This window comes from Phyllobates terribilis, unplaced genomic scaffold (genome assembly GCF_046119375.1).
Source record: "Phyllobates terribilis strain yellow unplaced genomic scaffold, ASM4611937v1 Scaffold_2__4_contigs__length_985480577, whole genome shotgun sequence".
Taxonomy (NCBI): domain Eukaryota; kingdom Metazoa; phylum Chordata; class Amphibia; order Anura; family Dendrobatidae; genus Phyllobates; species Phyllobates terribilis.
This window is the reverse complement of record NW_027362762.1, coordinates 481,723,993-481,751,389: the sequence shown is the minus strand read 5'-3', so window position 1 is coordinate 481,751,389 and position 27,397 is coordinate 481,723,993. Positions and strand designations below refer to the sequence as shown.

Sequence of the window (27,397 nt, the reverse complement as noted above, 5' to 3'; positions counted from 1 at the left end):
AGCAATGGTGCTGGAGGATGTGGGGGGAGAAGAGGGAGAGCAATGGTGATGGAGAAGTTGGGGGTGATGAGGGAGAGCAATGATGTATGAGGTAGGGGGAGAAGTGGGAGAGTAATGGTGATGGAGGAGGTGAGGGGAGAAGAGGGAGAGCAATGGTGAAGGAGGAGGTGGGGGAGAAGAGGGGAACAAAAATGATGGAGGAGGTGGGGGGAGAAGAGGGAGAGCAATGGTGATGGAGGAGGTGGGGGGTGATGTGGGAGAGCAGTGGTGATAAAGGAGGTAGGGGGAGAAGAGGGAGAGCAATGGTGATGAAGGAGGTGGGGGAGATGAGGGAGAGCAATGGTGATGGAGGAGATGAGGGAGAGCAATGGTGCAGGAGGAGGTGGGGGACAAGAGGGAGAGCAATGGTGCTGGAGGAGGTGGAGGGAGAAGAGAGAGAGAGCAATGATAATGGAGGAGGTGGGGGGTGATGAGTGAGAGCAATGGTGATGGAGGAGGTAGGGGGAGAAGAGGGAGAGCAATGGTGATGAGGAAGTGGGGGAGAAGACGGAGAGCAATGGTGAAGGAAGAGGTGGGGGGAGAAGAAGGGAACAATAGTGATGGAGGAGATGGGGGGAGAAGAGGGAGAGCAATGCTGATGGTGGGGGGAGATGAGGGAGAGCAATGGTGATGGTGGGTGGAGATGAGGGGCAGCAATGGTAATGGAGGAGGTGGGGGGAAGAGGGAGAGCAATGGTGATGGAGGAGGTGGGGGCGATGAGGGACAGCAATGGTGATGGAGGAGGTGGGGGGAGAAGAGGGAGAGCAATGGTGATGGAGGAGGTGGGGGGAGATTAGGTAGGGCAATGGTGCTGGAGGAGGTGGGGGAGAAGAGGGAGTGAAATGGTGCTGGAGGAGGTGGGGGGAGGAGAGGGAGAGCAATTGTTATGGAGGAGGTGGGGGTGATGACTTAGAGCAATGGTGATGGAGGAGGTAGGCGGAGAAGAGGGAGAGCAATGGTGATGGAAGAGGTGGGGGAAAAGAGGGAGAGCAATGGTGAAGGAGGAGGTGGAGGGAGAAGAGGTGAACAATAGTGATGGAGGAGGTGGGGGGGAGAAGAGGGAGAACAATGGTGATGGAGGAGATAGGGGCTGAAGAGGGAGAGCAATGGTGAAGGAGGAGATGGTGGAAGATGAGGGAGAGCAATGGTGATGGAGAAGGTGGGGGGGAAGAGGGAGAGCAATGGTGATGGAGGAGGTGGGAGGAGATGAAGGAGATCAATGGTGATAGAGGAGGTGGGGGGAGATGAGGGAGAGCAATGGTGATGGAGGAGGTGGAGGGAGATGACCAACCGCAATGGTGATGGAGGAGGTGGGGGAGAAGAGGGAGAGCAATGTTGATGGAGGAGATGGGGGAGATGAGGGAGAGCAATAGTGATGGAGGAGATGAGGGAGAGCAATGGTGCAGGAGGAGGTGGGGGACAAGAGGGAGAGCAATGGTGCTGGAGGAGGTGGGGGGAGAAGAGGGAGAGCAATGGTGATGGAGGAGGTGGGGGTGATGAGGGAGAGCAATTGTGATGGAGGAGGTAGGGGGAGAAGAGGGAGAGCAATGGTGATGGAGGAGGTGGTGTGAGAAGAGAGAGAGCAACGGTGAAGGAGGAGGTGGGGGGGAACAGGGGAACAATAGTGATGAAGGAGGTGGGGGGAGACAAGGGAGAGCAATTGTGATGGTGGGGAGAGATCAGGGAGAGCAATGGTGATGGTGAGGGGAGATGAGGGAGAGCAATGGTGATTGAGGAGGTGGGGGGCAAGATGGAAAGCAATGGTGATGGAGGAGATGGGAGGATATGAAGGAGAGCAATGGTGATGGAGGAGGTGGAGGAGATGAGGGAGAGCAATGGTGATGGGGGAGGTGGGGGGAGAAGAGGGAGAGCAATGGTGATGGAGGAGGTGGGGGAGATGAGGGAGAGCAATGGTGATGGAGGATATAAGGGAGAGCAATGGTGCTGGAGGAGGTTGGCGAGAAGAGGGAGAGCAATGGTGCTGGAGTAGGTTGGGGGGAGAAGAGGGAGAGCAATGGTGATGGTGAGGGGAGATGAGGGAGAGCAATGGTGATTGAGGAGGTGGGGGGGGAAGATGGAGAGCAATGGTGATGGAGGAGATGGGAGGATATGAAGGACAGCAATGGTGATGGAGGATGTGGGGGAGATGAGGGACAGCAATGGTGATGGAGGAGATGGGGGAGAAGAGGGAGAGCGATGGTGATGGAGGATGTGGGGGGAGAAGAGGGAGAGCAATAGTGCTGGAGGATGTGGGGAAGAAGAGGGAGAGCAATGGTGCTGGAGGAGGTAGGGGGAGAAGAGGGAGAGCAATGGTGATGGAGGAGGTGAGGGGAGAAGAGGGAGAGCAATGGTGATGGAGGAGGTGGGGGAGAAGAGGGGAACAAAAATGATGGAGGAGGTGGGGGGAGAAGAGGGAGAGCAATGGTGATGGAGGAGGTGGGGGGTGATGTGGGAGAACAATGGTGATAAAGGAGGTAGGGGAGAAGAGGGAGAGCAATGGTGATGGAGGAGGTGGGGGGAGATGAGGGAGAGCAATGGTGATGGAGGAGATGAGGGACAGCAATGGTGCAGGAGGAGGTGGAGGACAAGAGGGAGAGCAATGGTGCTGGAGGAGGTGGAGGGAGAAGAGAGAGAGAGCAATGGTGATGGAGGAGGTGGGGGTGATGAGTGAGAGCATTGGTGATGGAGGAGGTAGGGGGAGAAGAGGGAGAGCAATGGTGATGGAGGAAGTGGGGGAGAAGACGGAGAGCAATGGTGAAGGAGAGGTGGGGGGAGAAGAGGGGAACAATAGTGATGGAGGAGATGGGGGAGAAGAGGGAGAGCAATGGTGATAGTGGGGGGAGATGAGGGAGAGCAATGGTGATGGTGGGGGGAGATGAGGGACAGCAATGGTGATGGAGGAGGTCAGGGGAAGAGGGAGAGCAATGGTGATGGAGGAGGTGGGAGGAGATGAAGGAGAGCAATGGTGATGGAGGAGGAGGGAGGAGATGAAGGAGAGCAATGGTGATGGAGGAGGTAGGGGGAGATGAGGGAGAGCAATGGTGATGGAGGAGGTGGGGGGAGATGAGGGACAGCAATGGTGATGAAGGAGGTGGAGGGAGAAGAGGGAGAGCAATGGTGAAGGAGGAGGTGTGGGGAGATGAGGGAGAGCAATGGTGATGGAGGAGATGAGGGAGAGCAATGGTGCTGGAGGAGGTAGGGGGAGAAGAGGGAGAGCAATGTTGAACGAGAAGGTGGGGGGTGATGAGGGAGAGCAATGGTGATGGAGGAGATGGGGGAAAGAGGGAGAGCGATGGTGATTTAGGACGTGTGGGAGATGAGGGAGAGCAATGGTGATTGAGCATATGAGGGAGAGCAATGGTGCTGGAGGAGGTGGGGGAGAAGTGGGAGAGCAATGGTGATGGAGGAGGTGGGGGAGATGAGGGACAGCAATGGTTATGCAGGAGGTGGGGGGAGAAGAGGGAGAGCAATGGTGCTGGAGGAGGTGGGGTGAGAAGTGGGAGAGCAATGGTGATGGAGGAGGTGAGGGGAGAAGAGGGAGAGCAATGGTGAAGGAGGAGGTGGGGAAGAAGAGGGGAACAAAAATGATGGAGGAGGTGGGGGGAGAAGAGGGAGAGCAATGGTGATGGAGGAGGTGGGGGGTGATGTGGCAGAGCAATGGTGATAAAGGAGGTAGGGGAGAAGAGGGAGAGCAATGGTGATGGAGGAGGTGGGGGAGATGAGGGAGAGCAATGGTGATGGAGGAGATGAGGGAGAGCAATGGTGCAGGAGGAGGTGGGGGGACAAGAGGGAGAGCAATGGTGCTGGAGGAGGTGGAGGGAGAAGAGAGAGAGAGCAATGATAATGGAGGAGGTGGGGGTTATGAGTGAGAGCAATGGTGATGGAGGAGGTAGGGGGAGAAGAGGGAGAGCAATGGTGATGGAGGAGGTGGGGGAGAAGAGGGGAACAATAGTGATGGAGGAGATGGGTGGAGAAGAGGGAGAGCAATGGTGATGGTGGGGGGAGATGAGAGAGAGCAATGGTGATGGTGGGGGGAGATGAGGGGCAGCAATGATAATGGAGGAGGTGGGGGGAGATGAGGGAGAGCAATGGTGATGGAGGAGGTTGGGGAGATGAGGGACAGCAATGGTGATGGAGGAGGTGGGGGGAGAAGAGGGAGAGCAATAGTGATGGAGGAGATTAGGTATGGCAATGGTGCTGGAGGAGGTGGGGAAGAAGAGGGAGTGCAATGGTGCTGGAGGAGGTGGGGGGAGGAGAGGGAGAGCAATTGTTATGGAGAAGGTGGGGGGAGACAAGGGAGAGCAATGGTGATGGTGGGGAGAGATGAGGGAGAGCAATGGTGATGGTGAGGGGAGATGAGGGAGAGCAATGGTGATTGAGGAGGTGGGGGGGAAGATGGAGAGCAATGGTGATGGAGGATATGGGAGGATATGAAGGAGAGCAATGGTGATGGAGGAGGTGGGGGAGATGAGGGAGAGCAATGGTGAAGGAGGAGATAAGGGAGAGCAATGGTGCTGAAGGAGGTTGGCGAGAAGAGCGAGAGCAATGGTGCTGGAGTAGGTGGGAGGAGAAGAGGGAGAGCAATGGTGATGGATGAGGTGGGGGGTGATGATATAGAGCAATTGTGATGGAGGAGGTAGGGGGAGAAGAGGGAGAGCAATGGTGATGGAGGAGGTGGTGGGAGAAGAGAGAGCGCAATAGTGAAGGAGGAGGTGGGGGGATAAGAGGGGAGCAATAGTGATGAAGGAGGTGGGGGGAGACAAGGGAGAGCAATGGTGATGGTGGGGAGAGATGAGGGAGAGCAATGGTGATGGTGAGGGGGAGATGAGGGAGAGCAATGGTGATGGAGGAGGTGGGGGGGAGATGGAGAGCAGTGGTGATAGAGGAGATGGAAGGATATGAAGGAGAGCAATGGTGATGGAGGAGGTGGGGGGAGATGAGGGAGAGCAATGGTGATGGAGGAGGTGGGGGGAGATGAGGGAGAGCAATGGTGATGGAGGAGGTGGGGGAGAAGAGGGAGAGCAATGGTGAGGGAGGAGGTGGGGGAGATGAGGGAGAGCAATGGTGATGGAGGAGATAAGGGAGAGCAATGGTGCTGGAGGAAGTGGGAGAGAAGAGGGAGAGCAATGGTGCTGGAGTAGGTGGGGGAGAAGAGGGAGAGCAATGGTGATGGAGGAGGTGGGGGGTGATGAGGGAGAGCAATGGTGATGGAGGAGGTAGGCGGAGAAGAGGGAGAGAAATGGTGATGGAGGGGGTGGGGGGAGAAGATGGAGAGCAATGTTGAAGCAGGAGGTGGAGGGAGAAGAGGGGAATAATAGTGATGGAGGAGGTGGGGGAAAATGAGGGAGAGCAATGGTGCTGGATGAGGTGGGGGGAGAAAAGGGAGAGCAATTGTGCTGGAGGAGGTGGGGGAGAAGAGGGAGGGAAATGGTGCTGGAGGAAGTGGGGGAGATGAGGGAAAGCAATGGTGATGGAGGAAGTGGGGATGAGAAGAGGGAGAGCAATGGTGAAGGAGGAGGTGGGGGAGATGAGGAAGAGCAATGGTGATGGAGAAGGTGGGGGAGAAGAGGGAGAGCAATGGTGAAGGAGGAGGTGGGGGAGATGAGGGAGAGCAGTGGTGATGGAGGAGGTGGGGGAGATAAGGGAGGGTGATGGAGGAGGTGGAGATGAGGGAGATCAATGGTGCTGGAGGAAGTGGGGGGAGAAGAGGGAGAGCAATAATGATGAAGGAGATGGGGGGAGATGAGGGAGAGCAATGGTGATAGAGGAGGTGGGGGGAGATGAGGGAGAGCAATGGTCATGGAGGAGGTGGGGGAAGATATGGCATGTTGATGGAGATGGTGGGGGGAGATATGCATGGCATGGTGATGGAGGAGGTGGGGGAGATATGCATGGCATGGTGATCGAGGATGTAGGGGAGATATGCATGGCATTGTCATGGAGGAGGGGGGGTGATGATATAGAGCAATTGTGATGGAGGAGGTAGGGGGAGAAGAGGGAGAGCAATGGTGATGGAGGAGGTGGTGGGAGAAGAGAGAGCGCAATAGTGAAGGAGGAGGTGGGGGGATAAGAGGGGAGCAATAGTGATGAAGGAGGTGGGGGGAGACAAGGGAGAGCAATGGTGATGGTGGGGAGAGATGAGGGAGAGCAATGGTGATGGTGAGGGGGAGATGAGGGAGAGCAATGGTGATGGAGGAGGTGGGGGGGAGATGGAGAGCAGTGGTGATAGAGGAGATGGAAGGATATGAAGGAGAGCAATGGTGATGGAGGAGGTGGGGGGAGATGAGGGAGAGCAATGGTGATGGAGGAGGTGGGGGGAGATGAGGGAGAGCAATGGTGATGGAGGAGAAGAGGGAGAGCAATGGTGAGGGAGGAGGTGGGGGAGATGAGGGAGAGCAATGGTGATGGAGGAGATAAGGGAGAGCAATGGTGCTGGAGGAAGTGGGAGAGAAGAGGGAGAGCAATGGTGCTGGAGTAGGTGGGGGAGAAGAGGGAGAGCAATGGTGATGGAGGAGGTGGGGGGTGATGAGGGAGAGCAATGGTGATGGAGGAGGTAGGCGGAGAAGAGGGAGAGAAATGGTGATGGAGGGGGTGGGGGGAGAAGATGGAGAGCAATGTTGAAGCAGGAGGTGGAGGGAGAAGAGGGGAATAATAGTGATGGAGGAGGTGGGGGAAAATGAGGGAGAGCAATGGTGCTGGATGAGGTGGGGGGAGAAAAGGGAGAGCAATTGTGCTGGAGGAGGTGGGGGAGAAGAGGGAGGGAAATGGTGCTGGAGGAAGTGGGGGAGATGAGGGAAAGCAATGGTGATGGAGGAAGTGGGGATGAGAAGAGGGAGAGCAATGGTGAAGGAGGAGGTGGGGGAGATGAGGAAGAGCAATGGTGATGGAGAAGGTGGGGGAGAAGAGGGAGAGCAATGGTGAAGGAGGAGGTGGGGGAGATGAGGGAGAGCAGTGGTGATGGAGGAGGTGGGGGAGATAAGGGAGGGTGATGGAGGAGGTGGAGATGAGGGAGATCAATGGTGCTGGAGGAAGTGGGGGGAGAAGAGGGAGAGCAATAATGATGAAGGAGATGGGGGGAGATGAGGGAGAGCAATGGTGATAGAGGAGGTGGGGGGAGATGAGGGAGAGCAATGGTCATGGAGGAGGTGGGGGAAGATATGGCATGTTGATGGAGATGGTGGGGGGAGATATGCATGGCATGGTGATGGAGGAGGTGGGGGAGATATGCATGGCATGGTGATCGAGGATGTAGGGGAGTTATGCATGGCATTGTCATGGAGGAGGGGGGAGATATACATGGCAATGTGATGGAGGAGGTAGGGTGAGATATGCATGGCATGGTGATGGAGGAGGTGGGGGGAGATATGACATGGCACTGGTGATGGAGGAGGTTGGGGAGATATGGCAATGATGATGGAGCAGGTGGGGGAGATATGGCAATAATGATGAAGCAGGTGGGGAAGATATGGCAATGATGATGGAGCAGTTGGGGGGAGTTATGGCAATGATGACGGAGGAGGTAGGGGGAGATTTGGCAATGATGATGGAGGAGGTGGTGGGGGGAGATATGGCAATGATGATCGAGGAGGTGGTGGGGGAGATATGGCAATGATGGAGGTGGTGGGGGGAGGTATAGCAATAATGATGGAGGAGGTGGGGGAGATATGGCAATGATGATGGAGGAGGTGGGGGAGAAATGGCAATGATGGAAGAGATATGACAATGATGGAGGAGGTGGGGGAGATGTGACAATGATGGAGAAGGTGGGGGAAATATGACAATGTTGGAGAAGGTGGGGGAGAGCAATGATGGAAAAGGTGGGGGAGAGCAGTGATGGGGATGGGAGGGAGCAATGATGGAGGAGTTGGGGGAGAGCAATGATGGGGATGGGAGAAAGCAATGATGGAGGTGGGGGAGAGAAATGATGGGAAAATATTTGCATGCTATATGCTGTTAATATCTGGTCTGGTCACGACGTGGTGGTATTTCTCCCTTGTATGTGGTATTATTCTGTCACTATGTAAGATAGTAACATAGCAACATAGTTTGTAAAGCCGAATAAAGACTTGCGTCCATCATGTTCGACCTGTTAGTTCTGTAATTGCTAAAGTTGATCCAGAGGAGGGCAAAAACCCCAAATGATTTAGCCAATCTTCACCTGAGGAAAAATTTCCTCCCGACTCTGAAACCAGCAGTCAGAATAAATCCCTGTATCAACCTACTATTTTATTTTATTTTTAAGTATATGCTGAAATCTGCCTGGTATCTAGAAATGCATCCAGTCCCCGCTTGAACTGGTGTAGTGAATCCGACATTACCGTCTCCTCACTCAGTGAATTCCATATTCTCACTGCTCTTACCGTAAAGAACCCCTTCCTATGCTGGTGCTGAATGTAACGGGTCTGGGAGGCGGAACCTCTGAGCTACTATACAAGGGGGCGGTCCTTGTAAGGGAGCGGGTGGCGACCAGGCAGGCAGTCACAGCAGGTGACCGGGACAGTCTCTAGAAGAACGGGCAGGAGGTCACGGCAAGTGACCGGGGCAGTCTCTGGATGAACGGGCAGATGGTCACGGCAAGTGACCGGGGCAGTCTCTGGGTGAACGGGCAGATGGTCACGGCAAGTGACCGGGGCAGTCTCTGGGTGAACGGGCAGATGGTCACGGCAAGTGACCGGGGCAGTCTCTGGGTAAAGGGTTGGTATGACCTGTGGCGGCTGATGGTAGACGTGAGCTCCCAGGTGAGCAGGCGAGAGTCTCTGGATAAACGGGTGGTCACAGCATGTGACGGCGGAGCCTCCAGGAAGACCAACAGACAGGCGGCAGATGAGCGCTCCCAGGTGAGCGGGCAGAAGTCTCTGGACAGGCGGGTGGTCACGGCACGTGACGGCAGAGCCTCCAGGTAGGCTAGCAGACAGGCAACAGATGAGCGCTCCCAGGTGAGCGGGCAGGAGTCACTGGACAGGCAGGTGGTCACAGCACGTGACGGCAGAGCCTCCAGGTAGGCTAGCAGGCAGGTAGCAGATGTGCGCTCCCAGGTGAGCGGGCAAGCTGGTCCATAGACAGACTGACAAGAGTTGGAAGGCAGACCGTCGGACCTCAGGCAAGCAGGCAGGTAGTTGATGTGCGCTCCCAGGTGAGCGGGCAAGCTGGTCCTTAGACAGACTGACAGGAGTAGTAAGGCAGACCGTCGGACCTCAGGCTAGCAGGCAGGTAGCAGGATATCAGGCAGGAATTAGACAGCAGACTGGCAGGAATCTGGCAGGTAACTGGCAACGGGACCTGAGGGCTGAAGCAGAGTAGAGAACAGTGCTACAACATTGCTCGGGCACCTCCATTTTGGAGGAGGTGCCTTTTATATGGGAGGTCCTCCGGCAATTGGCCGGGGACTCTTTAGGACGGCGCGCGCGGTCCTTTAAGAGAGGGAGAGCGCGCGCGCCCTAAGCACACTGCCGGGAAAGGAGCGCGTGCCGGAAGCAGCGGGGAGAGCAGCGCTGGAGGACGCCGCGCCAGGAGCGGGGAGGTGAGAGGGACGGCGTCTCTGCCTAGAACGGGGCAGAGACGCCGATGCTACAGTACCCCCCCCCTTTAGGCCCCCTCTTTTTTTGGCCAGAAAGAAATTTCTCAAGGAGAAGCGGGGCGTTGATGTTCTCCCTGGGTTCCCAAGTTCTCTCCTCAGGACCAAACCCCTTCCAATCTACCAGAAAAAAGGTTTTTCCTCTTACCCTCTTGGAGGCCAGAATACTCTCTACCTCAAAGATGTCATCAGCGGAAACCGGAGCAGGAGGGGCACCTGGATTTTTGGAAAAAAAGTTAAAGACAACGGGTTTGAGGAGAGATACGTGGAAGGAGTTGGGGATCCGTAGGGTGGCCGGGAGTTTTAATTTGTAGGCCACAGGGTTAATTTGCCTGAGGACTTCGAAGGGGCCGATGAATCGAGGACCCAACTTGTAGGAGGGTACTTTGAGCCGCACATATTTGGATGAGAGCCAAACCTTGTCTCCCGGACGGAATTGGGGCGGATCCAGACGTCTCTTATCAGCATATCTCTTCATCCGCTCAGAGGAGAGAAGAAGAGCGGACCTGGTGCTCTCCCAAATAGTAGAAAATTCGCTGACAAGAGACTCCGCAGCAGGGTTGTCCACAGAAACGGAGACAGGAAGTGGAATCCGGGGATGTTGGCCACCGACTATAAAGAACGGGGATTTGGAAGAGGACTCGCTCTCATGGTTGTTGTAAGAGAACTCGGCCCATGGTAGGAGATCCACCCAGTCCGAGTGGTGAGCATCAACGAAGTGCCGGAGGTAGCTGGACAAGATCTGATTGATCCGCTCCACTTGACCATTGGACTGAGGGTGGTAAGCGGAGGAGAAATCCAGGGTAATGTCCAGCAGCTTACATGTGGCTCTCCAGAAGCGAGAGGTGAACTGAACCCCACGATCCGACACGATGTGGAGGGGCAGACCATGGAGACGGAAGATGTGGCGGATAAAGTCTTTAGCCAGCTCGGGTGCAGACGGAAGACCAGGCAGGGGAATGAAGTGGGCCATCTTAGAAAAACGGTCAGCGACAACCCAAATGACAGTGCAACCGGCAGAAACTGGAAGGTCGGTGATAAAGTCCATAGCGATGTGTTGCCAAGGAGCAGCAGGTACGGGAAGGGGCAGGAGATGGCCGGCAGGTAGATGTCGGGGAACTTTGTTACGGGCACAGGATGAACAGGCCGCGACGAAGTCTACCACGTCCTTACGCAGGGTAGGCCACCAGTAATGCCGGGTAATAAGTTGGAAGGTCTTCTTTTGGCCAGCATGGCCAGCTAGTTTAGAAGAATGTCCCCAGCGAAGAACCCTCTCCCTATCTGGCACAGCTATGAACGTCTTACCGGGTGGAAGACTAGTCAGATCCAAGGGAGCCACATTCATCACCTTGGAGGAGTCGATGATGTGCGTAGGTTCCTCCTCTTGATCGGAGGACAGGAAGGACCGGGACAAGGCATCAGCTTTGACGTTCTTGTCCGCCGGACGGAAATGAAGAATGAAGTCGAAGCGGGCAAAAAACAACGACCACCGGGCCTGGCGAGGATTGAGTCTCTGGGCATTTTGGAGATATGCCAGGTTTTTGTGATCCGTGTAGATAATTACCGGGTAGAGATCCCCTTCAAGCAGATAGCGCCACTCTCCCAGTGCCAATTTGATGGCTAGCAATTCCCGGTCTCCAATGGAGTAGTTGCGCTCCGACGAGGAGAAGATTTTGGAGAACAAGCCGCACGTTACCATTCTCCCAGTAGAAGACTTCTGGGTGAGCACCGCTCCGGCTCCGGAAGAGGAGGCATCAACCTCCAGGTAGAATTGTTTATTACAGTCCGGACGGTGCAGGACGGGAGCAGAGGCGAAGGCTTTCTTTATTGAAAGGAAGGCCTCCTCGGCTTCAGGCGACCATGTTCTGGGGTTAGCCCCCTTATGGGTAAGTGCAGATATGGGAGCAGTCCGAGACGAGAAGTGTGGGATGAAAAGACGATAATAATTAGCGAAGCCCAGGAATCGCTGTATCGCCATCAAACCTTCAGGACGAGGCCATTTTAGAACGGAAGAGAGTTTCTCGGGATCCATTTGCAGACCTGTTTGGGAGATGACATAGCCCAAGAACGGAAGGGAGGTCTGATCGAAGAGGCACTTCTCGTATTTGGCGTAAAGGTGGTTCTGCCGAAGCCTAAGCAGGACCTGACGAACATCCCTCCGGTGTGTGGGGAGATCCGGAGAGAAGACCAAGATATCGTCCAGGTATACCACTACGCAGGAGTACAGGAGGTCACGGAAGATGTCGTTGACTAGTTCCTGAAAGACCGCGGGAGCATTACAGAGACCGAAGGGCATCACAAGGTACTCGTAGTGGCCGTCCCGAGTATTGAATGCCGTCTTCCACTCGTCTCCTTGACGGATACGGACCAGATTATACGCTCCTCGTAGATCCAGCTTGGAGAAGATCCTGGCGCCCTTGAGATGGTCAAACAATTCGGAGATGAGTGGCAGGGGATATTTGTTTTTTACCGTGATGAGATTGAGTCCTCTGTAGTCAATACAGGGACGTAGCGAGCCGTCTTTCTTTTTGACAAAGAAGAATCCGGCTCCAGCCGGGGAGGTAGATTTTCGGATAAATCCCCTAGCCAGATTCTCTTCAATGTACTCAGACATGGCTCGGGTCTCGGCTGCAGACAACGGGTAGATACGCCCACGGGGAGGAGTGGTGCCAGGTACCAGGTCGATCGGGCAATCGTATGGCCTATGGGGTGGCAACGTCTCAGCTTCCTTCTTACCGAAGACGTCCGCATAGGGCCAGTAGGGAGCCGGGAGACCAGGTAAGTTAGCTGGAGTAGGCTGAGGGCGAAGTGGATGGACCGGGACCAGGCAGGTCCTATGGCAGTCAGGACCCCATCGGAGTACTTCACCGGACCGCCAGTTCAATACGGGTTCATGTGTCTGTAGCCAAGGTAGACCTAGCAACAGGGAGTGAGAAAGTCCAGACAGCACATGGAATGAGATCTCCTCAGAGTGCAGCATTCCCACCTGCAGGGTTATGGGTTCGGTGACGAGCAGGATGGTCTCCGAGAGAAGTCTTCCATCCACGGAGGCGACTGACAATGGTTCAGCCAGGGACTTGGTGGGAATATGGTATCTCTCTACCAGAGACTGGGAGATGAGGTTTCCAGCAGCTCCAGAATCCAGATGGGCGAGTTCAAAGAGACGGTTCTCTCCCCAAGCAATAGAGACCGGTAAGGTCAGAGACGGAGAGGGCTTACTTTTGTCTAGGACGACCTCTCCGAGTGGTCCTAGACACTGGCGTTTCCCGGCTTTTCCGGGCAGGAACGGATGAAGTGCTTCATACTGCCACAATAGAAACAGCTTCCCTCGGCTCGGCGAGATTCTTGGCGAGAACCGACCATATTGGTCTGGTCGACCTGCATAGGCTCAGGAGAGTGTAGCTGAGGAGAGACGGAGGGAGTGACGGGTTTCTGAAAAGTAGGAGCTAGACGTGGAAACCTCCTCTCACGGGTGACCTCTTTGGCACGCTCCTGGAACCGCAGGTCAATCCGGGTGGCAAGAGTTATTAGGTCATCGAGAGTGGAAGGAATATCCCGACCGGCAAGTTCATCTTTTATATGGCCGGACAGACCCTCCCAGAAGACGGAAACCAGAGCGTCATATTATCCCAGGCCAGCTCCGAGGCAAGGGTACGGAACCGTATGGCATATTGGCCCACGGTGAGACTTCCCTGACGGAGGCGTAGCAGAGATGATGCGGATGAGGTCTTCCGTCCGGGTTCGTCGAAGACTTTCCGGAAAGCCGTGAGAAAGGCAGGCAAGTCAGACACCAGGGGGTCTCCTCTCTCCCATAGAGGATTTAGCCAGGCCAGGGCCTCTCCGGTGAGATGGGACATGATGAAGGCAATTTTGGCCCTGTCGGAGTTAAACTGGTGAGACAGGAGTTCAAAGTGCAGGGTGCACTGATTTATGAAGCCCCGAGCCTGGGCGGAGTCGCCTCCGAAACGAGGAGGTGCAGAAAGCCGGGGTAGGATACCATGTTATTAGTGGGCAGAGGAGCTGCCGGATTACGAGTCATGGCACTGGCGGAGGTTGCAGGAAGAGCAGTCAGAGTGTCCAGGCGAGAATTGACATTCCGCAGGTGACCCAGGATGGACTCCTGTTGGGACCTCTGACGGGACAGTTCATGACACAGGTCCGAGAGCGAGGGAGCTGTAACGGGTCTGGGAGGCGGAACCTCTGAGCTACTATACAAGGGGGCGGTCCTTGTAAGGGAGCGGGTGGCGACCAGGCAGGCAGTCACAGCAGGTGACCGGGACAGTCTCTAGAAGAACGGGCAGGAGGTCACGGCAAGTGACCGGGGCAGTCTCTGGATGAACGGGCAGATGGTCACGGCAAGTGACCGGGGCAGTCTCTGGGTGAACGGGCAGATGGTCACGGCAAGTGACCGGGGCAGTCTCTGGGTGAACGGGCAGATGGTCACGGCAAGTGACCGGGGCAGTCTCTGGGTAAAGGGTTGGTATGACCTGTGGCGGCTGATGGTAGACGTGAGCTCCCAGGTGAGCAGGCGAGAGTCTCTGGATAAACGGGTGGTCACAGCATGTGACGGCGGAGCCTCCAGGAAGACCAACAGACAGGCGGCAGATGAGCGCTCCCAGGTGAGCGGGCAGAAGTCTCTGGACAGGCGGGTGGTCACAGCACGTGACGGCAGAGCCTCCAGGTAGGCTAGCAGACAGGCAGCAGATGAGCGCTCCCAGGTGAGCGGGCAGGAGTCACTGGACAGGCAGGTGGTCACAGCACGTGACGGCAGAGCCTCCAGGTAGGCTAGCAGGCAGGTAGCAGATGTGCGCTCGCAGGTGAGCGGGCAAGCTGGTCCATAGACAGACTGACAAGAGTTGGAAGGCAGACCGTCGGACCTCAGGCAAGCAGGCAGGTAGTTGATGTGCGCTCCCAGGTGAGCGGGCAAGCTGGTCCTTAGACAGACTGACAGGAGTAGTAAGGCAGACCGTCGGACCTCAGGCTAGCAGGCAGGTAGCAGGATATCAGGCAGGAATTAGACAGCAGACTGGCAGGAATCTGGTAGGTATCTGGCAGGTAACTGGCAACGGGACCTGAGGGCTGAAGCAGAGTAGAGAACAGTGCTACAACATTGCTCGGGCACCTCCATTTTGGAGGAGGTGCCTTTTATATGGGAGGTCCTCCGGCAATTGGCCGGGGACTCCTTAGGACGGCGCGCGCGGTCCCTTTAAGAGAGGGGGAGCGCGCGCGCCCTAAGCACACTGCCGGGGAAGGAGCGCGTGCCGGAAGCAGCGGGGAGAGCAGCGCTGGAGGACGCCGCGCCAGGAGCGGGGAGGTGAGAGGGACGGCGTCTCTGCCTAGAACGGGGCAGAGACGCCGATGCTACACTGAAACCTTTTCTCTTCCAGTCTTAGTGAGTGCCCTCTTGTTACCGTAATATCCCTCCTTTTGAACAAATCCCGGGCAAGATCTCTATACTGTCCCCTAACATATTTGTACACATTTATTATGTCCCCCCTCAACCTTCTCTTTTCCAAGCTGAATAGTCCTAGTTTTGCCAACCTCTCTGGGTATTGCAGTCCCTCCATTCCCTTTATTAATTTTGTTGCCCTCATTTGTACCTTTTCAAGCTCATTTATATCCTTTCTATATATTGGGGCCCATAACTGAGCACAGTATTCCAAGTGTGGTCTGACCAGTGCTTTGTACAGTGGAAGAACAATGTTCTCATCCTTTGCAGCTATACCTCTTCTGATACATCCCATTACCCTGTTTGCCCTTACAGCAGCGGCCTGACTTTGGGCACTCCAATTTAGTTTGCTATCAATCAAGATGCCCAAGTCCTTCTTTATCTCTGAATTCCCCAATGATTTCCCATTCAGTGAGTACTGGTGACTTCCATTTTTCCTTCCCATATGTATGACCTTACATTTCTCCTCGTTAAACCTCATTTGCCATTTAATGCTCCACCTACCCAGCTTATCCAAATCCCTCTGTAGGTCTGCACTGTCCTCTTTTGTATTAATTGTTTTACATAACTTTGTGTCATCTGCAAATATTGATATTTTACTATTTATCCCGTTGACTATGTCGTTAATAAAGATATTAAATAACATTGGGCCTAGTACAGACCCCTGTGGTACCCCACTAGTGACGCTTACCCAATCTGAGTATATTCCATTTATAACCACCCTCTGCCTTCTATCCTTTAGCCAATTAGCTACCCACTTGCAGACATTTTCCCCCAGCCCCATCATTCTCATTTTGTATACCAACCTATTATGTGGCACGCTATCGAACGCTTTTGAGAAGTCGAGATACACGACATCCACTGGTTCCCCCTGATCTACTCGAGAGCTAACCTCCTCGTAGAAGTCAATCAGGTTTGTTTGGCAGGAGCGATTCCTCATGAATCCATGTTGGTTCGGGATTAAAAGATTATTAGCATCAAGATGCTCCGTAATTGCCTCTTTAATGAAGCTTTCAAAAATTTTGCCCACAACGGACGTCAGACTCACCGGCCGATAGTTTCCGGCGTCACTTTTCGCTCCCTTTTTGAATATTGGCACTACATTCGCCTGTCGCCAATCAAGTGGCACAGACCCAGTCTCAACAGAGTCCTTAAATATAAGATATAACGGTCTGTCTATCACATTACTTAGTTCCCTTAGTACCCGTGGGTGTATGCCATCAGGTCCTGGTGATTTGTTTATTTTAATGTTACTGAGGCGTTTCTGTACCCCAGCTTGGGTTAGATTTGTCATACTTAGTGGAGGATTAAGTTTGTCACTTCTCATTTCTCCTGTTAGTTCGATTTCCTTTGTGAAAGTTGTCGAAAAAAAATTATTTAATAGATTAGCTTTATCCTCATCTTTCTCTATGATTTTGCCTTCCTCACTTTTTATCGGTCCAATATTATCCGATTTAATCCTTTTACTATTTATATACGTAAAGAACAGTTTGGGATTTGATCTACTTTCCCTAGCAATACGTTTCTTTCTTTCCTCCTTCGCTATTTTTATTTGTTTTTTACAGGTTCTCGTTTTTGCCTTGTAACACATTAGTGCCTCCTTACTGTTTTCCTGTTTTAATCTCTTGAATGCCTCTTTTTTGCTATTTAACGCCCCTTTTACGTTCTTGTTCAACCATATTGGTTTCCTCTTATTTCTGGCCCTTTTATTCCCATACGGTATATACCTCTCGCACTGAGTATTCAGAATTCTTTTGAAGGTTTCCCATTTACTATTCGTATTCCTTTGATTAAGAACTTTGTCCCAGTCAATAAGTTGAAGGTTTTCTATCAGCTGATCAAACTTCGCCCTCCTAAAGTTTAATGTTTTTGTTGTTCCCTTATTGATAACCCTACTGAAGAGCATTTTGAAGTCGATAATATTATGGTCGCTATTACCTAGGTGCCCCCCTATCTGTACCTCAGTTATTCTATTAGTCAATATTAAGTCCAACACGGCCTTCCCTCTCGTTGGTTCCTGCACTAGTTGGGAGAGATAATTATCCTTAATATTTGTCAAGAACCTTTTACCTTTCTGAGATCTACAGGTTTCTGTTTCCCAGTCAATATCCGGGTAGTTGAAATCCCCCATTACAATCACTTCATTATGTTTTGCTACTTTGTCTATTTGTCCTAATAGCAGATTCTCATTCTCCTCTGTTATATTTGGTGGCTTATAGCAGACCCCCAGTAATATTTTAGTATTATTTTTAGTTCCCTCTATCTCTACCCACATGGACTCGACCCCCTCTTCTCCCTCTCCTATATCTTCCCTTAGTCTGGGTTTTAGACATGACTTTACATGTAAGCAGACTCCTCCGCCTTTCCCCTGTTTCCGGTCCCTTCTAAATAAACTATAATCTAATAAATTTACCGCCCAGTCGTAGCTATCGTCTAGCCAAGTCTCTGTTATACCTATGATGTCATACCTCTCCTCCGATATAAGCGCCTGCAGCTCATCCGCCTTATTGGTCAGGCTTCTTGCGTTGGTCAGCATGCAAGATAAAACTTTGGGGTTATTTAGCATCCTATTCTTCTCTAACGATCTAACTGTACTATCCCCACCCCCCTCTCCACCCTCATTATATTCACTTCTCCCCTTCCCCCTTGCTTGCCTCACATCCCACCTATTTCCTTGGTCCCCCCCCCCCCCGTCTCTAGTTTAAAAACTCCTCCAACCTATTAGCCATCTTCTTCCCCAGCACCGCTGCACCCTCCCCATTGAGGTGCAGCCCGTCCCTCGGTAGAGCCTGTAGCCGACCGCGAAGTCGGCCCAGTTCTCCATGAACCCAAACCCTTCTGCCTTGCACCAACTCTTTAGCCACTTATTCACCTCCCTAACTTCCCGTTGGCGCTCCTGTGTGGCTCGCGGGATTGGTAGTATTTCTGAGAAAACTACCTTGGAGGTCCTTGCCCTAAGCTTCCTACCTAGGTCCCTGAAATCATTTTTAAGGACCCTCCATCTACCACTCACTTTGTCATTGGTGCCGATGTGGACCATGACCGCTGGGTCTTCGCCAGCCCCACCCAGTAACCTGTCAACCCGATCCGCGATGTGCCGGACTCGAGCGCCAGGGAGGCAGCACACCGTTCGGCGATCCCGGTCTTTGTGACAGATTGCCCTGTCTGTCCCCCTAATAATAGAGTCACCCACTACCAGAACCTGTCTTGCCTGCCCTACACTTCCCCCCTCCCCCTCATTACTGGAGCATACACTCCCCCGGCGGTCAGAGGATCTGTCGTGCTCCAATAATGCCGGTTCTGAACCAGCCTTCCTATACTTCTTCCCTCTATCCCTCCTAACTGTTATCCAGCTCCCTGCCTGTTCAGTCTGCACTTCCCCTCTATGCTCCACCCCCAGTATTGACCCATTGAGTGTCTGCTCGGTGAGAAGCAAACTCCGTTCCATGTTGTCGATGCTCCTCAGTACCGCTATCTGAGCACTTAGATCCAGAATTTGGGCTTCCAAGTGCACGATATGCTCACATCTCTCGCAGCAGTATGGATCCTCGAGCGGTTGCTCACGGAATGCATACATTGCGCAAGATGTACACTGCATGGCTCCGGCCAACATGGACGTCATTCTAAATATGGGGATACAGTCAGTATATATATACAAGTACAAAACACAATTATTTATATATAGGTGTATGTACGGGGATCAATTAGGGATGTGCAAGTGTATCAATTAGATATCGGCGGGGGATCAGTTAAGTATCAAGTATGGACGGGGGAATCAGATAAGTAGGTCAGGTGGATTAATTAAGTAAAAAGTAAAGTAAAGAAAGAATGAAATACAGTCAGCAATTCAGTCCTAAGTCCTCCCTTCCAAACTCCCTGAATCCAAAGTCACACACTTACTTTCGTTCGCACTTACGCTCCGGACACACGCAGCTCGTTCACACTCGCAAACTAAGAGATTTAGAGAGTTTTTTTTTTTTTTCTTCCTTTTCCAGCAATGTACCCTTCACCTCAATGCACTTCCAAAGGACTTGATGTCCAACCAGCTGCCCCTTATAAACCCTTAATTATGACCCCTTCCCCTTAATTAACCCCTTGTGAGTAAATCTACACCTCAGGATTTTATTGCAATGTAGTTAACCCTTAAATACACAGGTAGTAAACTAAGAAACTAAAACTGTAGTGAGAAAATAGGTTTTAAAAAGCCCAATAAATCTAAACAGGTAGAAAAGCACTCAGCAGGTCACAATGCAGCACTCACCGCAAATCACACAGGTATTTTCTGCAGGATTCCCAAATACCTCTTCACTGAAAAACAAGTCACACACTTACTTTCGTTCGCACTTACGCTCCGGACACACGCAGCTCGTTCACACTCGCAAACTAAGAGATTTAAAGAGTTTTTTTTTTTTTTTCTTCCTTTTCCAGCAATGTACCCTTCACCTCAATGCACTTCCAAAGGACTTGATGTCCAACCAGCTGCCCCTTATAAACCCTTAATTATGACCCCTTCCCCTTAATTAACCCCTTGTGAGTAAATCTACACCTCAGGATTTTATTGCAATGTAGTTAACCCTTAAATACACAGGTAGTAAACTAAGAAACTAAAACTGTAGTGAGAAAATAGGTTTTAAAAAGCCCAATAAATCTAAACAGGTAGAAAAGCACTCAGCAGGTCACAATGCAGCACTCACCGCAAATCACACAGGTATTTTCTGCAGGATTCCCAAATACCTCTTCATTTCGTTCGCACTTACGCTCCGGACACACGCAGCTCGATGTGGTGGTAATATGTGTTTTGGGCATGGTGTGGTGGTATTTCTCCCTTGTATGTGGTATTATTCAGTCACTATGTGGTGGTAATATGTGGTCTGGACATGGTGTGGTGGTATTTCTTCCTTGTATGTAGTATTCGGTCACTATGTGGTGGTAATATGTGGTTTGGTCATGGTGTGGCAGTATTTCTCCCTTGTGTGTGGTACTATTGGTGTTGGTATAGTGGATTGTGTTGTGTATGGCGGTCATTTGTTCTCTCTGATGTTAATTAGGAGAATATTTTTTATTTTCATTAGTGATTAAATACTTGGAACAAGATGCACTTACAGGGGTTCTCCGGAGAAAAAAAGTAATCACCTCTCCACAGGATAAGTGATAAATTATTGATTAGTGGGGATCTGACTGCTGGGACCCGCACCGATTGGTAGAATGTGGAGCTTTTATTCCCATTAGACTGGAGCTCATGTGCGACTTGACCACTGATCTATTCATTCCCTCAGTGGCTGTTCTTATTTTTTTTCTGGAAGCCTCAAAGAGAATGAATGGAGCTGCAGTCAGATGTCCCACCTGCTGCTGCATTTTAAAATGGGGATAAGTGTCCTGTCAGGGATAAAACTTCCCCATTCTTCGGATAGGTGCGTTTTCCAGTGTTCGGACCCAAACGATCAATAAGTGATCACCGATCCTGTGGATCCCATGGATCGGTGATAACTTGTTTTAACCAAAGAACCCCTTTAATGCTGACTACCGTAATTCTACATCCCAGTTATAGTGGTGCACAGGAGATGTGCAGGAGCCACCTGTGATTTACAGTTGACGCTCCACTATAATGGGGATATCGGCTAAGGCTGAGTTCCCACTATGCGTTTTTCAAGCGTTTTTGCCGCGGAATTTAAAAAACGCTTGGTAATACGTGCCCCATGGTCCCCAATGATAATCCGCATGTGCTGTGCACATGCTGCGGAAATTGCCGCTGCGGATTATCATTGCGGAAAAATCCTCAGCATGTCCATTAATTTTGCGGACACGCAGCGTAATTGCCGCCATTGACTTGCATTGAAACGCTTGATATCCGCATCACTACATGTGCAAACGCGGATATGAAGCTATTCAATGTGCGGATGGTACCCGGGTCTGGAGAAGAGGAGACTCTCATCCAGACCCGGGTACCATGGTACCTGTAAAAAAAAGAATTTAAAATAAAAAATAAAGATTATACTTACCTTCCGATGGCCCCCGGCCTCCTCAGCGATGGTTCCTGTGTGTTGGGCGGCTCGCGGTGGTGTGAGGACCTGACATGACGTCATTTAGTCATGTGACAGGTCACGCGACCGCTGACGTCAGCGGTCGCATGACTTGTCACATGACTAAATGACGTCATGGCAGGTCCTTTTACACAACCGCGAGACACCGGGAAGACCGGACGCATCAGAGAAGGAGACCGGGGGCCATCAGAAGGTAAGTATAATCTTTATTTTTTATTTTTTACCATTCTTATTCTTTTTTTTTAACTATTACTTGGTCACACAATATATATCCATGTCGGTTGCATGGATTTATATAGTGTGACCAAGTTGTCAAGCACTTTTCCAAGTGATGCTAAAATCGCTTGGAAAAGCGCTTGATAACCCACATGCAGAAATGCATGCAAAAACGCTTGACAAACGCTTCAACCTGGCAGGCAAAATGCATGTAAAATCCGCATGTACAATCCGCATGCGTTTTTCCTGCCAGGGAGAAGTGGAAAAAATATGGAGCATTTCTGCATCGTGGGCACATAGCCTAACACTTGCATATTGCTGTAGGGTGGGCCCTGAGGATCAATTCCTCTTGTGGGCCCCAGACACCCCAGTCCAACACTGGTCCTAACATAGATCGTTGTGGTCCCCACTGCTGAATATATCCCATTTAGAGAATGTACCATTTACAATGACTTTTTGATTCATGTCTTTTAGCCAGTTCCTTATCCATCTGCATATAGTTTCCCCTATTCCCTGCTTCTAAAGAGTCTATTGTAACATTTTTTTTGTTTCAATACATGCAGTTTTATAAATTGTTCATGATCTTGAAATGTTTAACTTTGCTCAAATAATTTCTCCTTTACTATTAAATATTAAGTTTATAACTAATTGATGGTTTTATTAAGTTTATGTTTGCTTTGTACTTTCCAGATGACTAATCATAATACTATGATGCATGGGCACATTTTTGGGGCATATTTTGGGCTTGCCGTGTCATGGTCAATGATACTACCTTTAACTGGAAAAAAAGCCAGTGAAGAGAATGAAAAATTGACACCATTCTCAGAATTATTTTCCATTTTGGGTAGGTGAGAACTTAATTACCATCTCTTTAATGTCCAAAATCACAAATGAAGATGTGTTATAAGTTATAATTACGGTATGGAACATTACTTCATGGTACAGTCGGAATAAGATTAAAAAAAAGACAACAATCCATCTAACCACAATTCAATATACTATAGCACTTATTATTAGCAATTATTTCTTAGTTTTTAATGTCAGTGTCCGGGAGAAATTGTTTTTCCAGAATGTTCATTCTTCTGCTTTAGTCTATAACTTCTTCAATAGCATGTTCATGATTTCTGTAATAATATGAATCCATCTTGTTCGTTGAATTTTTATTTTTATCTTTTATGAACATAATAGGCATAATTTGTCTCTAATAGGCCAGGCATTCTCATAAAATGTCCAACACTGAAATGGAAAAGTACTGTTAGTATTTCTCACTTTAAGCTACTGAATGTTATAGCCATGCCATAAACTCATAGGCCCTGATTCATTACAACAATTTCACAAGAATTCTGGATTAATTTATTTTATATTTTGATAGATCAAACTTTTATAATCGCAACAATACCAAATATGTGTATTGTTTAATTTTTTTAATAGTTTTATTTTTAATGAGGCAAAAGGGGGACTGATTTGAACTTTTGTGATTTTTTTTTTCATGTTTTTGAAAACTTTTTTTTTTACTTTTTACCGTATGCAATAGTCCACTAAGGGGACTTGAAGCTGCGATCGTCTGATCACTTGTGCTATACATAGCAGGGCTTCAGCACTACTATGCATAGTGAAAATCACGATCTCCTATGAACGCCAGCTAAACGCTAGCTTTCACAGGAGGATCGTAATGACAGGCACGGGGGTCTTCTGCAGACTCCCAGCTGGCATGAAACAAATCACCACCCTGTTATCACGTCACTGGTGTTATATGCCTCGTCAGGGAGCTGGCATATGATGTACCAGTAAGGGGTTAATGAATCGGGAGCCTCTGACTTCACCAAACCCCCTCATCAAGACCAATATGAGAATTGCCAATTTTAATGAATCAAGGCCATAATGTTTCAAGACATTGGTTGGTAAAAAGTTCAAACTCGTGCAGTCAAGAATTTTTGGACACGCACGGTCCATATAGGATGTAGACCATTAAACAGGCTTCCATTGCAATATACAGTGCTGCTCACCGTTATTGGCATTTTTTTCATAGACTGTAAAATATCTTCAGAAACACATGGAAATGTACCAAAGTTACAGTGCCTACAAGTAGTATTCAACCCCCTGCAGATTTAGCTGGTTGACACATGCGGAATTAACTTGGCATTGTGACATTTGTACTGTAGATCAGCCTGGAAGTGGGAAATGCACTGCAGCAAATTTATTTATTTATTTATTTATTTTTAAAACGTTAAAAGTTAATTCAGAGTGTCATTTATTATTCAACCCCTCAAACCACAAGAATTCTGTTTGGTCCCCCTAAAGTATTAAGAAGTAGTTCAGGCATCAAGAATAATGAGCTTCACATGTGTGGATTAAAGATCTCTTTTGCCAGCCTTTTCTGACTATTTAAGACCCTCCCCAAACTTGTGAACAGCACTCAGACATGGTCAACATGGGAAAGACAAAGGAGCATTCCAAGGCCATCAGAGACAAGATCGTGGAGGGTCACAAGGCTGGCAAGGGGTACAAAACCCTTTCCAAGGAGTTGGGCCTACCTGTCTCCACTGTTGGGAGCATCATCCGTAAGTGGAAGGCTTATGGAACTACTGTTAGCCTTCCACGGCCTGGACAGCCTTTGAAAGTGTCCTCCCGTGCCGAGGCCAGGCTTGTCCGAAGAGTCAAGGCTAACCCAAGGACAACAAGGAAGGAGCTCCGGGAAGATCTCATGGCAGTGGGGACATTGGTTTCAGTCAATACCATAAGTAACGTACTCCACCGCAATGGTCTCCGTTCCAGACGAGCCCGTAAGGTACCTTTACTTTCAAAGCGTCATGTCAAGGCTCGTCTACAGTTTGCTCATGATCACTTGGAGGACTCTGAGACAGACTGGTTCAAGGTTCTATGGTCTGATGAGACCAAGATCGAGATCCTTGGTGCCAACCATACACGTGACGTTTGGAGACTGGATGGCACTGCATACGACCCCAAGAATACCATCCCTACAGTCAAGCATGGTGGTGGCAGCATCATGCTGTGGGGCTGTTTCTCAGCCAAGGGGCCTGGCCATCTGGTCCGCATCCATGGGAAGATGGATAGCACGGCCTACCTGGAGATTTTGGCCAAGAACCTCCGCTCCTCCATCAAGGATCTTAAGATGGGTCGTAATTTCATCTTCCAACAAGACAACGACCCAAAGCACACAGCCCAGAAAACCAAGGCCTGGTTCAAGAGGGAAAAACTCAAGGTGTTGGAGTGGCCTAGTCAGTCTCCTGACCTTAACCCAATTGAAAACTTGTGGAAGGAGCTCAAGAATAAAGTCCACATGAGACACCCAAAGAACCTAGATAACTTGGAGAAGATCTACATGGAGGAGTGGGCCAAGATAACTCCACAGACCTGTGCCGGCCTGATCAGGTCTTATAAAAGACGATTATTAGCTGTAATTGCAAACAAGGGTTATTCCACAAAATATTAAACATAGGGGTTGAATAATAATTGACCCACACTTTTATGTTTAAAATTTAATAAAATTCAACTGAGCAACATAACTTTTTGGTTTGTAAGATTTATGCTTCTGTTCATAAAACCTACTCTCGTTTGCAGTTTGAAGGCTCTAACTTATTTGCATCTTATCAAACCAGCTAAATCTGCAGGGGGTTGAATACTACTTGTAGGCACTGTATATATTCAGGATTTTTTAATTAGTGGTCCAAAATAATACAACAATAAAAGATTTTTTTAAACTTCTATGTTGCAATTTCAAAGAAAAAAAAGAATAAACTGCATGTGCAGCAATACAGGCACCCCTAATTAATACTTGGTTGCACACCCTTTGGCATTGCTGACAGCTCCAAACATTTCTTGTAGCCATCTATAAGCTTCTTGCACTTTGAATTTTCTCCCACTCTTCCTTTGCAGTTTGTTCTTGCTCTTGAATGTTTGCAGAGTTCTTTTTCAGCAGCAGAAGGGAAGGAAGGGAGACACAGATCCATTACTAGTGGGTAGGCGGAGCCCCATAGGATAGTTCACCTCAGATTTATAAAAAGTGACGACCGGCTCCTCCAGCTTAGGCTCCTCCTACTCCCGTGTTCCTCAGTTTTAAATTTGAGGTCGCAGAGGATAGTCGCTGCCTTTGCAGCTCCTCAGAAGATTTTATTATTTTTATCCGGAGACCTGGACCCCCCATGGTCTAGAGGTCTCAGGGGGTCTCAGCGCTGCTGGGACCCCTGACCCTCCCCGCGGATCTGCGTACCCCCTAAGGAGGTCCCCGCAGAACCCTGCTGGCCCCAGGGGATACAGGGCGCTCCCTGGCGGAGACGCACACCGCTCTTGTGGGTTCCCTGCGCGCTCCGCCGTGGGGGGGAGCAAGGGCCACGGCGCCATACATCCCTGGGGGTCCCTGTGGTGCTCAGCTGGGTAAGTGCTCTTATGGAGTGCTTTCAGCGGCTGCTGCGGCAGCCGCTGTCACTGTATATGTGTTTTTATGGTGACTGCTGTTTTTTTTTTCTGCTTGCAGGGATTTCTCCTCTGCATGCAGCGCTTGATCCTCGGCGGGCAGGGGAGCGGGGACGGAGGATTCGCGCGCTCTGTTCATATTCGGCGGGGGGCGTGGCTTAATGTCTCTCTGCTGCCAGTTTGTGACAGAAAGTGCCGGGAAAGCGCGCGCAGGAGATGCCCCAGCCCCTTCTTCTTCCGGCCAGCGTCCATCCTCGTGCTGCGGCTCGTACTCCGTGCTCCCCGCTCTCATCACACCGAGAAGAGCAGTTTTCTACGCCAGCTGGCGAGTCTCTCCTGCCTTATAGGCAGAACGTTCCTTCTACAGCGCAGAGCACTTTCCTTATGTCCTAGCTGACAGGGTGTGCTGTATACGACGCTGCTTCTTCCCATGCTGAGATGGCTCTGACACACACCTCACAAAAAGGGTAGTGTGGATCAGTAGCGTTAACCCCTTCTGAACGGGGTCTGGCCCATCAGGCTGTTAACCCTCTCTGGAGGTGCACCCTTCTGGGATCAGAGGGTGCTTCTCTCTAGTGTGTCAGGTTAACTTTTGCTCTGCGGGCCACTGGGGTAGCTTTTCTCCTTCTAGGAGGAGCTTTAACCCTTCAGTGCCAGGTGATTTTTAGTGCAAGAATAGGCTGTGATAGTGGAATTTACACATCCTTGGTCACTGCACCCATTGTAAGGTTATTACCACCTTATCCGCGACGCTCGCAACTGTGTGGGGGCATGTCGGATCAGGGACCAGGCGGCGCGGACCTCTCTCCCGGTCCGCTTCAGGATCGGTCACGCGTGTCTGATACGCCGGGGTCTTCAACGGCGTCAGGTTCGACGCTAGTTGGGGGTCTCAGTGATTTTAAGGTGGAGGCGCTCACTCGCTCCATTGACAGTCTGTCTGACATCCTGGGTCATTGGGTCTCTACTAAGTCCCAACCGACGTCTAGAAGCAAGAAGCGTCTCAGGCCTGTGGCGGCGCCGTCTCCTCCGCGCAGTGCGTCGGAGGCTTCAGAATCGCCGACAGACTCTTCTGGTGAGATCTCCGATTCTGATGAAGAGAATCGGCGGGGTCGCTCTGCTTCGCTTTCGGGCCGCATGGACGCTTTTGTTGAAGCTATGCGGGAAGCGTTACAACGGTCTGAAGAGGTGACGGAGCGCCCTGGCAAATCGGCCGGCTGTATCAGGAGTCGCGTTGGGCTCGCTCAACGCTGCCGATGCACGAGGAACTTAACAAGGCGGTGGAGAAAGAACGCCTGTGTCCGGATAAACGTTTCCAAGGGGCGCGGTTGTTTGATGCCCAGTATCCCTGTTCCACGGAAACGATCACTAATTGGGTCCCCTCTCCTGAAGTGGATGTGCCATTGTCTCAGCTGAGCAAATCCTCTTTGCTTCCTGTTAAAGGGAAGGCGAGTCTCCAGGACCCGCTGGACAGAAGGACGGAGTCAGCAGCAAAGTCCATCTATGAGGCTGCGGGTCACGGATTCCGAGCGGCCTTGGGGGCCATGTGGGCTGGTGAGGCTTCACTGCGGTGGTTGGATCAGCTGCGTATGGCATGGCAAGATGGAACTCCGCTGTCTGAAGTGGAAAGGCTCTTCCAGCTCTTTA

General features: G+C 50.9%; 1 protein-coding gene across 1 annotated transcript in view; it reads left to right on the top strand.

Annotated features, from left to right (window-relative positions):
* Positions 1 to 27,397, top strand: part of LOC141217752 (RH-like protein) — a 202,028-nt gene that overhangs the window by 85,468 nt on the left and 89,163 nt on the right. The window contains exon 4 of the mRNA XM_073665856.1: positions 22,010 to 22,163. Within this exon, the coding sequence (XP_073521957.1) occupies positions 22,010 to 22,163 (154 nt within the window). The remainder of the gene's footprint in view (positions 1 to 22,009; positions 22,164 to 27,397) is intronic.